General features: G+C 34.2%; 1 protein-coding gene across 2 annotated transcripts in view; it reads right to left on the reverse strand.

The window, feature by feature from the left end:
• The window catches only part of LOC105325490 (uncharacterized), a 35,412-nt gene extending 21,725 nt beyond the window's left edge, over positions 1-13,687 (reverse strand). For both annotated transcript variants that reach the window (XM_011425077.4, XM_011425076.4), the window contains exons 1-17: positions 13,136-13,687; positions 11,170-11,331; positions 10,851-10,941; positions 10,476-10,625; positions 9,926-10,117; positions 9,312-9,409; positions 9,041-9,213; positions 8,041-8,165; positions 6,327-6,425; positions 5,989-6,133; positions 3,606-3,704; positions 3,202-3,324; positions 2,507-2,692; positions 1,817-1,958; positions 1,393-1,554; positions 866-953; positions 193-336 (exon numbers count right to left, since the gene is read on the reverse strand). In XM_011425077.4, coding sequence (XP_011423379.3) covers positions 193-336; positions 866-953; positions 1,393-1,554; positions 1,817-1,958; positions 2,507-2,692; positions 3,202-3,324; positions 3,606-3,704; positions 5,989-6,133; positions 6,327-6,425; positions 8,041-8,165; positions 9,041-9,213; positions 9,312-9,409; positions 9,926-10,117; positions 10,476-10,625; positions 10,851-10,941; positions 11,170-11,331; positions 13,136-13,348 — 2,392 coding nt within the window. In that variant the 5' untranslated portion in view covers positions 13,349-13,687. The remainder of the gene's footprint in view (positions 1-192; positions 337-865; positions 954-1,392; positions 1,555-1,816; positions 1,959-2,506; positions 2,693-3,201; positions 3,325-3,605; positions 3,705-5,988; positions 6,134-6,326; positions 6,426-8,040; positions 8,166-9,040; positions 9,214-9,311; positions 9,410-9,925; positions 10,118-10,475; positions 10,626-10,850; positions 10,942-11,169; positions 11,332-13,135) is intronic.
• Positions 13,688-14,666: the final 979 nt, after the last annotated feature.

Raw genomic sequence — 14,666 nt, forward strand, 5'->3', positions numbered from 1 at the left:
ACTATTGCCCACGAAATAACGTTATGAATTTTACGAAATCCATGAAAACTGATGTCCGCGCATATTGATAAAACCACACTAACAACTATTTTTGAAATTCTGAATTAAAAAGAACCAGATGCCCAATATATTTTGATCTAATTTTCTTTTGTCAGAAACTAATCTCTTTCTAGCAGCTTATTACATGTATACCTGCAAGGCGGATGGCCTCATTGCTCAGTTTTACGAGTTCTTGGTATTTGGACTTCATTTTCTTTCCTGTAGCGTCTCTCCATTGAACCCAAGCTTCGCTTAAAAGACTGTAATTCTTTGAGGTCGCCAACAACTTAGTTAAACCTTACAGAAAGAGAAGAGTTAATTAGAACCATTTTTACAAGAGCTTAGACTTTGGGAAGTTGTGTCAACCAGCAATGTGACGTAGGCGTGTCTATTTCATTGCTGGCCACTCAGCCATAGCTCTTTGAAGCTCTTTGAAATCAACAAGATTTGTTTGACTTTTGAGCTAAGACTACGCAATCGGTGCATGTTTCGCTTGAAACCGTGTCATTTTAAACTTGTTTTGACGCGGAAAATAGATAGCTACGTCCTATACTGAAAATCTAAGGTCTTGTTAAAATGGTTCTATCTTGTCGTATAACGATAATCACAATATTGTGTATTGGAAGAGAAGTTTGCATGCAATCTCTCTACCTTCGCAAAGAACGAATGATAAAACATACGGATATAATATATCTCATTTTTTAAAATATTCCTGTATGAATTAAAAAAAGAGAAAAACCAAATGAATATGTAACTGGCTATGACAACCACGTGTACAGTGCAAAAAGACATGCAAACGAATAAACAAACAATATTGAGGACTAACCGGGTTCTATCTGATGGCAGGATCCGTCGCTCAGACAGACGTTGGCCTTGCTGTAAATGGACTCCATGTCTGATTGAACCTCTGTCATCTGGGGTCAGAAACATGTATAATATGGGACTATATACAGGTCAGATTACATACATGTACATACTACATGTACATGTAAGTGCACGTGAAAATGATGGGAAAAGGCGTTATACTTCTTTATGTAGAGAGTACGTTCAAAAATAAATAATGGTCTTGAATGAAAGTTTTGTAATTAAAAATCATAACAAAAGTCCACGATCCCCAAAGGCTTAGTCCAGTAGCTGACTTTTTCATTTTAATTGCAAAGCAGCAATATGATCGACAATCCATATTATATCCTAATAACTGACATTAATCTCATTGCAATCATTCCATTTATAGATATATTATCTAACATTTAATAGCTGTAATTTTAATAGCAATATTGTTAAAAAAAATCAAAATTTATGGTAACTTAATTTTGGAGTTTTTTTATGCAACACATCCATTGTTTCACCTACCTTTGCTTGTTTTGCTGTATCATCCTGTACCGCGGTTCCAATGTCGGTGATTCTAGAGAACAGTCTCTTCAGTTTCTCGTCCTTGAACAAGTGCCAGTCATACAGGTTAGCAAGGTCCGCCATTTCTTTCCTAAACTCGGCGATTTCCACACTGGAATTTACCTTAAGTAAGAAAACATCAAAGGGCATGATAAATATAATTAGATCAAATCTTTTATGACCAACGACTTTGTTTTGTTTTCCTGCATAAATACTGAAAAGAGGAGTAGAATATTTTCATGTATTTGTCCTGAACCATTTTCACCTGCATTTTGTTTGGCACGAATGATCAAATGTGACGATCTTCACCAGTAAAATTCAATTAAGGAAGATACCCATTTTTATAAGTACTACATGTAGCTGAATGGTTTAAGGAGTAACTGACCACTCGTTTTTGGTTGTAATCAGTGATGTTTGTGTTGTATTCCCAGCTGATCTCTATATCCTTGCTATACTGGTCCTCTGCCATATCGTTAAATTCCTGGGCGAATTTTCTAGCCGCTTCCTCGTCTTCCACTTTCCCTGTTCTGAATACATGTATTACAACTTTTAAAATGTGTTGTTTTGCCTCGCATGCATAATTATACTGTATTTAAACCCGTGCGACATTATCAAAATTTAATGAAGTAACAAAGATTATTATAAAACAATAATGTCAACATTATGTAAGATTTGTTTAATAATTATGATGTCCATGGTTTATCATTTGTGTTTCCCTGTAAGATGAGTTCTTTATTACATTCAGATAAAAAACTAAAACAAAAATAATAAAATGCTCTGATTATCATTTCATATCGTCAAGTTAAGCAATTGCGACGTTAATAATTCCAGAAAAAATAATATTTTTGAAATCAATGAAATTAATTACCAGTATATAAATCATACATTTGTTTTCATGTAGCGTGACGGTGTTATCAATAATGAAAATTTTTAACCAAAATATTTATACCCTATATATAGTATATAATTCACATAAAGTGGGAAAATTACGAAAACTTTTATTATCAGGTCAGTATGTCATGTGTACATTTATGTGGATACATGTAAGGATGCAGATACCCAAATATACGTCTACCTGAGAGATGGACAACCGTGAGGGGCCCATCCAAGGGAGTTCCCTTCTTCTTCGTTGGTTTTCTTCAGCCATTCTATCAGTGGTGCGAAGTACTCCATTAACGGCCCTACATCGACTTTAGGGGAACCTGTCAAAACCGTCATCACCTCGTACCACGGTTTGGAGGAGCCCAGTTGTAGCGCAGATCTGTCAAAAAGTCAAGCAAAAGTTTAAAAACTCGTGTATGAAAATAATTTAAAATGAAGGTATAATTTATATCATATGTGATATAATATATGAACGGAAAAGGTTATTCACAATTTTTAAAGTGCAAAGTTTAGAGGCTTCAACAACAAGTACAAGTGCAGTAAACATGTTGATATCTGTTTTCCTTCCAATAATACAGCACTTTCCTTATTGTGTATGTGAACTGTATATTGTGAATTTTGTTTGTAACTACATAAATGTACCACCATGGTGTTGCCCCTTTAGAGTCCTTTATTGCTTGATAAATTCTGCTGAGTACATGTACAAAAAAAACCTGTGTCAGATCATGGTCACTAATACATTAATACACACTTTAAGTCCCTTATTGAGTACTACTGCTACATGTATTCCTACTACTACTACTTCTACTGCCTCTCTCTCTCTCTCTCTCTCTCTCTCTCTCTCTCTCTCTCTCTCTCTCTCTCTCTCTCTCTCTCTCTCTCTCTTACCTGAGTTTATCCCCAGCAGCTTTTGAGTTGTATATATCACAGGTATACAATGGCCCGGTGTGGTTCTTTTCCTGACAAAGAGCTTTGTGAAAATGGAACTGCATTATGTAGCTTAGAAAATACCTGTAATATCATAATAAATGACAAAAAGGCATACACAGCTTGCTTCTAGTTAGCTTATTACATGTACTAGCATTCTCTCTATAGGAAAATTTAGCAATTTTCGTGAATGTCTGTTAAATTGATCCATGAAATCTTACGTGTGTTTCAATTCAGTATGTTATTATATTGCAGTATAGGTGCATTGACCACGAATTAATGTGTCATTGAAACTACGATTTTTGCTTAATCAACGGAAAATTGATGATTACGAATACTTATTGAACCACTACATATACATTTACCTGATGTATGGTGTGCCCGAGGGGACGTGGTATTTCGCCCCAGGGTCAAAATCCCCCTCGCTTCTGTCCACAGGGGGATGAATGCCTTGATAACGACATCTGAGGGAGGAAACATTGTAATATGCAATGAATGGAGATGTTTGAAGTTAGAAGAAAAGCTCATAATGAATGTTTACAAGAACCTTTGCTTTCACCGTCTCTAAATGGACGGACGCACGTAACTATGTGTTTCATTTCTTAACCTAAACAATAATAATATACCAGGAACGTGTGAAGATAAACCCGATTTTTTAGGCAACATGATGCGTTAATTTTTTTTATAAACGTTGGATGCATGAAACAGTCATGATCCTGTAGAATTAATGAGTCCACTGAAAGAGTTAAGTATTATCATATAAATCCCAACACCTACATGAAGCGACATCTGGATATTACATTGTCTGACATCGCCATTTATAAAACTAACGAGTTTTACAGATCCCCAGGATTCCAATGAGTCTTTTAAGGAACATCATCGACGAATTCGGTTTCATTCAAAACATTCACGCCCCCATACTAATATTCTTACGATTAAATTGCATCCTCCGATTAATTAAGAATAAATATTAACAAGGCAATGTGGGTGGACCAGCTTACTAGTAATTTCCCTAGAGGTTTTCTGGAAATTAAAACCTCGAGGTCATTATTTTTAATTATACAATGTTGTTGTTTTTTTGGGTTTTTTTGCTGCTTTTATCTTAGAAATATTTGCAACATTTTGGCAACAAAGCATTCAGCATTAATTTGTAGAGTTTCCATCGTGTGATTTGGGGAAAATTATTGAATATTGCATTCACTGATGCATCATAACGTTTACACATCATTTCACACGTAACACTTTTCCGAATGATTACGCCGCTTCCAATGTGTCATTTTTGCACCCTCTATAAGCGCAGCAACACACACATTCTTGTTTGTCATACTCTCCTGGTTTTTATGACTCGCCTGAAAGTTAAGATATTTACCTTTAAAAATTAATGTGGAATTTCTATATAAATATAATATAAATCCTAAGCAGTAATAAGAAATTGTTTACTATTGGAGGTATAGAAAACCCCGAAGAAATTTTTAAACACCATATCGGAATGTTCTTTCTTATGGGATACAAATACTTTCTGAATGAAGGAAATTAAGATTGGTCTAAAGGAATTTTACATTTCCCACCGGATTTTACATATATAAGCTTATCCTACGGGAGTATTGTTCAAATTGTATTGAAAATTAAATTCCAATACGAAGTATTCTAGTGTCGGTGACAAAAATCCTCTGCATATATCAATATAATTCTGGCCCCTGAGTCATAAAAGTTAGACGAGCTTACTTTTGACCTTAGTCTCTTTTTAGCAATATATATTCCTTTTGTAAAAGTGAGACTGAGATCAAAAAGTAAGCTCGTCTAACTTTCATGACCCCGGTATCCTGGTGTGACATCGCCTACTGAATTAAAGCTTAAACAAGTAAAGAATATGTTTCGTTAAAGGCCTTCCTCCTGTAGATATTCATAATCTTTGTTTGAATTGAGTAATATTAATTTGTTGTCCTAGAACCGAAACAAACGATATATATTTTTTACCAATTCATTTTTGGTTAATCTTTAGGGTGAGCAACAATCAACCTCGATCCCTCCATGCACACTTCTACGTATATGTATCTGACGCTACCATTGTTGCTTTAATAGTCAATATAAGAAAAGGGAGCTTTATGTATCTCATTCCTAGACAATTAAAGTTGCGTTAACGCGTGTTTGTGTTGTAATTGTTGTTTGTGGTATGATTATTGTTTGTGTTTGGGTTATGATTGTTGTTTGTGTTTGTGCTATGATTGTTGTTTGTGTTGCGATTGTTGTTTATGTTGTGTGATTGCTGTTTGTGCTATAATTTGTTTTTTGTGTTTGTGCTATGATTGTTGTTTGTGCCTGTGTTTGTTCTTCTTGTTTGTGCTATGTGTTGTGATTGTTGTTTGAGTTTGTGGTATGATTGGTTTTTTATTGGTGCTACACTTGTTGTTTGTGTTTGTGCTAAGATTGTTGTCTGTGCTTGTTGTTTGTGCTTGTGTTTGTTGTTTGTGCTGTATGTTGTAATTGTTGTTTGTGATTGTGCTATAATTGTTGTTTGTGTTGTAATTGTTGTTTGTGTTTATTGTTTGTGCTTGTGTTTGTTGTTTGTGCTATGATTGTTGTGTGTGTTGTTTGAATTTGTTGTTTGTGTTGTGATTGTTGTTTGAGTTTTTGCTATGGTTGTTGTTTGTTGTTATTGTTGTTTGTGTTTTTGTTTGTTCATGTGTTTGTTGTCTGTGTTTGTGCTGTGTTTTTAGATTGATGTTTTCTTTGCTAGTCACGTCCTACCTCAAGTCCCACCAATCCTTGTTGTATTCAGCCTGAGTCGTATTCCCACTAAACACACTCCACCTCCACTGGTCAATCAGATAACCAAACGGCAGGAAGGCGATCTTCCGGAGAGCCATGGCCATCAAGAAATTTAAGTCGCTCTCTGTAATACAACATATTTGACCAATGAACCAAAGGGTTCGAACCCATTCTTATTTCTCGGATTTTTCGATTATTTTCCGCTTTTTGATATCAAAAAAGGTCTAGAGGTTTCTAATAGGTTTGGATTAAGTACTAACCTTTATGACACGTTTATAAAAGTTTATGATTTTTAAAACTGTAAAAAGTACAGATACCTTCATCATTTTTGACTGTGTCCAGTAGACCTATCTGTTTCAGATGAGCTGGGGTTGACACCGAAAGAGCTATCAGGTCACCAATGGCTTCATGGAAAGCTAATTAAAAAAAACAGCACACGCATGCATAGAAAAGTCTACAATTTCAAAACACCTGGCTGCTGGAACAAAATCAGCTTCGCTACATATATGTCAGGGAAAAAACAAACGAGCATTATAATTCGATTGGTTAGTTTCATTAAATAATAGAATTATATTTTTTCGGTTTTAGACACAATTATCGTAAAACATATCAAATAACATAATATATTTGTTTTAAAGAGAGAATTTGCAGTTTTAGATACTAACAATCTACAGACAAGCGGAAATATAGTAATACCGCTTTTTAGCATTGATGAGACAATGAAAATTGTTTTATTCTTCTTGTAAGGTTTTATTGTTATATACATGTATTTTAGGAAAACTGCGCTAATTTTCTATTATTTCCATTCTTGTATCATATGGAATCAATCTGATTAAAATCATTTTCTCGATGATTAATGATACTGTATGTCCTTCATAGTGAAATGACGGTATAATTGAGAGCATTGATGATCTGATTTTAATTAGATTGCCAATGGATATGGAATTAGGTTACGCATGACTTAGATTGCCAGCACAATCACAAACAGCGCAAAAGATAAGTTAACATCTCGTGCGTAAATGCCACAGCAATTCATGCCGTTGTATTGCTCATACGACACTATCTTATCTAAGTAATTTCCCCATATCTCAGAATCCTTGTGTCTATCAAAAAAGTACGTTTGATTTTCTATTCTAGAACAATATTCTATAGAGCTGATACATGCACGAGCGGTTGCAATAAGTATTATTGCAATTTTCTTTTGTTTACAAAGGTCAATTTTTTTTCTGTTTTCCAAGTGTTTTTATGTGCACAAAAATATAATAAAACGGATTAAGGCGGATGCTATAGAACTATAGGAAGCTCGGCAGGGATTTTCATTCACACACAGTTTAAGAGATTGAAAATTTAATTGAAACCCTTATTTATTTGCCCTTGAAGTGCCGGTTTCGACAAAAGCAGCAAGAGCGCCCGCTATTTCAGTAATACTTTATCATTGTAAGATTGAAGTTTAGCGCGTCATTGATCTTTATTTAAACATGGATATGCACAAAATCGGGTTGGAGAATAGATTACTTTGATCCTTTCAAATATCAACCGTCCATAAATTCGATCCGGATCTTATACCTTAAAACACACATTATACTCTTAATAAAATTCACCTAACACGGTCTTATCACTGTGAATTGATGTGAAATAGATGTCAAATTCTTCCGTTTCCTTAATTTGGGTTTAGTTTATTCCAGTATCTGCACGATTTCAACCTTTAAGTGCATGGACAGTAAAGATCTTCTGATGTTTAGAAGTACTGGTCAAACATCCAAATATTTACACTTTACAAATAACAATTGTACATGTAGTCATCTTGCAAGATGAACCTTAGCTTAAATACTTTTTCTGTTTAAATGCTATTAATAAGGTAAGGAGATAGGTAATTTGGTTTATTCCTTATATATATATTTTTTTGCAAATTGAAGAGAATATGTGATAAAAAAGAAAACAGCAATTGTGAATAATATCGGTCATGAATTGTCATGTTATCAAGAAAAATTGCCTTTGAGTGAATACCTGGTCCACCAACAATGTGTTTACCTGGGTTTGCACCCTCCTGGAATGCTGAGGGTTGATCCTTGTACATCATGTAGTACCAGACGTGTCCTAGCTCATGGTGGACCACTATCAGTTCTGGCATAGTAACAGCGGTACACATCTTTATCCTACAAATACTTATAATGCACGTAAACCGTATAAATAGAGGCAGGTCTAAATTATCAATGCATTTTGGAAGTTGTTTTCCAGATCAGCGTTTTATCTGGCTTAACATTAAAAAGCTCCTGGATTTACTTTAAAGGACTGAAAATGAAATTAAAATAAGATCGGTCTTATATCACTCCAGCTCTCGTTTGACAAACTATTAACCCAATCATTTATCATATAAAATGTGTGAAGTATACTTCTAATTCTAGGACACTCTATCACTTGTCTACGGTAAAATGCCGGCTATAAAATTGCATCATAGAACTTTTTTATCATCAGTCTGTTCATAATAAATAATGAACATCTTTTCCTATAGGATCATCAATCTATGTACTTCCAATTTGAACACAAATCGTCGGGTTTTAACAGTTGTGTTTGTCTATTTTTTATCAACAAACTAAATATTCCGGTCACTAGATTTAATAAGTCATATGTTATGAATATGTGTCCGTTGCTCTTTTAAATTTTGCTACCCATGCAACTGATTGTAATAAATTGCATTTGCTCTCAAAATCAGAATGAGTATAACAAAAACATTGATTTAAGATAAAACATATGAACATGGCTTCAGGCAAGTGGATTTTGAATTTTAAAAATGCATGGTATTTTGATGCCATTTATCTATTTCAATTTATCAACTATAAACTGTAAATTCACCAATAATGACATTAATTGAAACACTGAATCAAACTAAAATATATTTGTCTTGAAAAATATTCATATGTGCTTTATGTTATATACTTTGTATCGTATATATGGCTATTGGCTAACTATGGTTTTTATTGATCATTCAAAATTAAGGGCGTTTCATAACCGAAAAATAAATCAAAGTGACCTGAAATCTTTGCTGTTGCCTAGGTCCCAAGCGGAGGGGTGGCAGATGACCTCCCGTCCATCCGTCGGTCTAGATAGCATTGATTTCTCCCAGAAACTATCCGGCAAAGGATCCAACCCAAGACTGGTAAAGAAATCCTCGGCAGTCCGGAATATTGACGTTGCGTTGAAATGCTAAAACGCCAAAACCAGAGAACTCATTAATGTAAGTCCCATTGTTTTATGCAGTATGACATCATTGAAATTACTGTGGAATGGTTTGTAAATGCCACCTGTGCTTTGAGTGCAGGAGTTACTTCTATTTCCGGTTTGTCTTTAAAGGGTTGCACGATGCCGTATATGTTTTCCCAGTTTTGGGCCCACATATTACCTACATGTATAACAACATTATAATTTTTATATAAATCAATAATACAAACAATATCGTATTGTACTATCGATTTTAGCTGAGTCCATGAGTTCTGACTGTAAGGCAGAGCAGGAATTTTATAAATGAAATACGATGACGTAAACTTTTATTTTGCAAAATACTAGTATATCACCAAACAAATTTCATAGTGATGGTTAAAAATAAATAAATATAAATAATCATACGCGGATCAAGAGGGGGTTGGGGGGTCCAGACCCCCCAACCCCCCCCCCCCCCCCGGCCACCCCTGTAAAATTCATTATAAAATAACAAAAATATGCCTCGGACCCCCCTGGCAAACTGAAATAGCCGTCGGACCCCCCCCCCCCCCCCCGGAAACTTTTATTGATCCGCGCATGATGATAGCAATATTTAGTCAACAGGTGAGTCATATGAACACTCTATCAACTTTCTTCTTAAGAAAAAGAGAAAGAACATTCAAAAATTGATTTCTTTCTTGGTCAACCGCTCTCTTACCCAGGATATGAGCAGGTATGTGCCCTGACTTTGGGAAGCGATGCTGGGGATACTGCTTCTGTAGCCTGGCCCTGACATAGGCGTGTAGTTGGGAGTACAAAGGTTGCAGCTGTTTCAGAAGTCCCCCCAAGTGCATCTCTAGATCGGATGATTCATACCACCCACGCAGATATTCTCCCATATCTTCATATCCTGAAATAGAACCAACGTTAATTAAACGTTTTTCAGAGTACCTTAGTCGAACTTTGTCATTTTATGAGTGATACCTAGTTCTGCTACCTGGACGAGTTTGAATTATTAAGACTTTTTGGTGAACCTTTGTATGCATTATATAGAGCTTAAATACAAAATTATACCAATTTTACCTACATGTATCTTTGAAATTTATTACGGCTTTGATTTTAGTGTATAGTTTTGTACACCTCTAAAGCACACAAACACCTTTTAAGCAAAGCTACCTATAACAGAAATAGACATTTTAACATTATTATTTTTACGAGTAATTGTTTTGGCAGAGCGTTAGGATCGAATGACTTTACAAAATGCATACCCCCAGGGGCCTCTCGCACGCCTTCATTGTTGAGCTGGACATATTCAGTATACTGGGTCCTTATCTTTTTCCCCGTTTCATCCCTCCAACCCTTCCAGGCTCTCAGTAACGTATCGTAGTCCCTGCTGTTTGCCATGATGGGGGTTAATCCTACACATAGAGGTTTTTAGATATATATTTGGAAGGACAGTTTAAAATACCTAATTATTTAAAAGTTCATTGATGTAACTGTACAAAGTAAAATAATTCAATAACAAACAAAAAATCATACTTCACAAATTATGTCAGGTTAAACGTTAAAAAAAAATGAACTAATACTGCTTTCTTGCTGCTTTAGTGAAATTAGGCATTTGAAAGGGTAAACCGTTTGTTTACCGAATTCCATATCGATACAGCTGCTGTTGGTAACGTTACATACTAAGGCTTGGCTGTATATCTTCTCCATCTCGCTCTGCACGGCCCCTAGCTGTGTCACAATGGAAATATTAATTTCTTTTTAATATTTCATAAAAAAAAATATCAGAGACAATATGATGATAATCTAGTTTTAAAGGTCTAAAAAATATCATGCTTACTACATGTATTTCACAATAAATGAAATAAATGAACTTTAAACCGGTCATAATGTATCATTCTGTTTTTGGTTATGTAATACCTTTTTTACCCCTTATATAAGTATATTTGCTGACATTACCCTTTTTACTTTTTCCGGATCGCTAAGCGCCGCTGGACCGACGTTTGTAATTTTCCAGAACATCCGTTTGACGGTCTCATTGGAAAACACCTGCCAGTTGTACCGAGAAGCGTTCCTAATGGCATCGTTGACAAACTTCGATTTTACTAAATCTTCGTTTACCTGTACAAAAAGAATTATACAGAAGGACCCCATTGCTTGTCAGTATTTGTTAAACGTTAGAAGGTTTTAAAAAAGGTACACTGTAAACGTAAAAAAACAATGCAAATACATTGATTCATCTAGTTTACTGTAACTCTAGTTTGATATATGATGCTGTACGAATCTCTTTATATCTTCATTGAAATATTATTTTTGGTATCAGCTTAACTCAAATAAAGATTTTTTTTTTGCAAATTAAGGGGAGGGGGAGAGTTGCATCCCCCCCCCACAACAACAAAACAACAGGTGGTGTCTACCAGTTGTTTCAAGCTTATTTATTTAACTGTCAAATTGCAAAAGTTTTTGTACTCGGAAAATATGGTTTTTCTCCTTAATTCCTCGATCGATCTAAATTATATTTCATTTGGTTTAATTTTTAAAATTACAATGTAGTACAATTCATAAAGAAATGCTAAAAAAGATTCCCAGTGATAGCTTCCTCAAGTTATCTTATCCAAAGTCAAAATGATTCGTTATCCGTGTGAAGTTTCTCTCACTAATGTATTTAAAGATTTAGCAGTCACGTGTTTTACAGTGTTTAACGGTCCTTTGAATATGATAGGGTATGTAGAAAAAAAGTCTTATTTCTATTCAGCATCTCTTGCAATTCTTAATATAAAAATATATATGATATACTTAGCATATGTATTTTATGTTCAAATAACAATCATACATTTGTTATGCTTTCTCCAACAAATGGAGAGAAGAAACAAGGCTTCTTCGATTGTCATAATTCCTTAATTGCTGTATATAAAAGTGCATGGAATGTTCTTGGACATGCTGAGGAAACCTTAAGGAAATTATAAAATGTACTACTTCCTGAATAGCTAGACAGCCAACATACTCGTAACAACGTTAGGGAAAAAATACGTAGTAAAAGATTTCCTCTCATCATTTATTAGCCATTTCATTATTTAAAAAAAAAATTGGTAACAGATCATGTTTCTCGCCAAAATAACCGTTCTTACATAAATGTTTATTCATAACACAAGAAAACCCATATGTCAATGTTTATGACGTAAAGTTGCGCATTTCAACGCCTAACCGACAGGGCGTTTCTCAAAAGTGACCTTGTTCATCAAGTTTCAAATATTAACATTTATACGTTTACATGTATCTATTTCTTATGTAAATAAAGGAAAATAGTGTTGCTTTTGAAAAAAAAAGTCCAACGTAAAAAGTTACCTTACTGTCCAGCACGATATATTGACCTATATGTTGTGTTCTTTACCATTTTTAAATCTTAAGTTAAAATTACTACATGACAAATTAAAATTTTTAACTTTCGATTGAAAATTAGTAAATAACAACTAAAATCGATTTTCAACAACTTTTACTGTGGTATAATTCTTTCAATCAGAAAATATGTACATCGCCTATGTTACAATAACAATTATTCTCGATTCAACTGAATTAAGTATGGATAAAGATAATTTATTATCATGTTATAAAAGTACTTTTATCTTTCTCCTAACTGTTTATGTGCCCATTCCAAGATTGGTTCGAAAAAGTATTTGCTTCGTTGTGTATAAACTAGTCTATTTTTTTTTATTTTAGTTTTTGGAGGAAATTAATGCAATGTTTATTTGAAAACGTGTTTCATTTCGATTATAATAATTGCTTTGATTCCTTTCTATTATAAACAGCATATTTAAATCATGATTTAACACTAATTTGCTAATAAGACGGCTCTTGGAATATGAATTAAAAAAAAAATATTTTCCCATAATAAACCGAGTTTCTTTTATTTTCAAAACTAACTTACCGCTTGTTGTTGGTTAAAATCCGTTAGGTTTGTTTGATATGCCCACTGTTTTAAGAAATATGAATATGTTACTTTAGAAGATTCCTTGTTGTACCATTCTAAGAACTCGATGGCTTTCGCCTCGTCCGTTATCAATTCTTCAGAAACTGGTACACCGGACGCAAAATGAAAAGTTGCAGATATGCATGCAATCAGTAAAAAATGCATCTTCATTGCTGGCTAAGAAAAAAAAAATAACACAGTCCATGGAATGGGGGTAGAACTTAGTTATTTTTCATTCACGTTGGTTTTCATAAACGAATCCACATATTCCCTCGGGTCCTTTTGATATTGGAGATAAGCAGTGATACAATCTAATTCAGTTTTCGAGCAGATTTTGTTAGCCTCGTGTTACATGTGCGGCAGTATATCTTAACCATTCAATAAAACCACGCGCGCCTTTTGACTGGCGTTTAGGGAAACAAAAAAAAGTTTGCAAAACTCAAAAAAACTGATTACGTGTAAACGGTCACAACAACAGCGCCACCACCCATGGCTCCATTTTGGTTGGGCCTCTCGGTGTGTTATGTATATGTACGTCTATAGATAAGATGAACCAGTTTCCAAGCTACATTTAAATTCTGGTGTCTGTCGAACAACCTAGTTTTTCAGAACATTTCAGAGTATCTCAGATTTTTCGGAGTATCTGAGACAACGACAGGGAAAAATAGCTGTGTTTGCATGAGTGAAGTAATCTTGAAATATATACACCAAAAAAAAAATCCATCCGTCCATTTACTTGGCCTCGATTTTAAACAATGATTCATAAGGCGGTTTGTCACATTAGGGTTGAGTATATGCATGTCATTCATATAACAACTGACAGAAAAAAGTATACGGATCACATGTATAAATTACATAATCTAAGTATATATATATATAATATTATATATATATATATATATATATATATATATATATATATATATATATATATATATATATATATATATATATATATATATATATACACACTAAATTATCAATCGATACACAGACCATTTAGTAGAATCCAGAGACAAAATGATCGACTATGGATAAATAACGTTTAGGGAGGGGGGGGGGGGGGGGCTGCCGTATTTAAAAGTGTGGCTGTATAATACTACATACGTACTTAAATGTATAGTTTGAACGCATTTGGTATAGTATAGAAATATTGTCCGAGCATAATTGATTACTAATCATTTTGATCATTAAGTCATTAGAACAGCAGATGTTTATACATTGATGGTAAAAATGCAAATTACGAAAACAGCCATGTAGACTGATACATGTACATTTAGGTCGATACAGGTTTTATTTTTAGAACTGATATCGAGAAATGTGTAAATGAAAATTAGGGTTCATTAAAATACCGAATTTTTGTAGAGGAAATGCATCTCTAAAGATAACAATTTTATTCTATTTAAAAAAAGAAACTGCATGCAGTGGCCCCTCACTTTTTGTCACCAACCCCCACCCCCCCCCCCCCCCACCCATTCAAAATTTCCTT

This window comes from Magallana gigas, chromosome 5, assembly GCF_963853765.1.
Source record: "Magallana gigas chromosome 5, xbMagGiga1.1, whole genome shotgun sequence".
Lineage (NCBI taxonomy): Eukaryota > Metazoa > Mollusca > Bivalvia > Ostreida > Ostreidae > Magallana > Magallana gigas.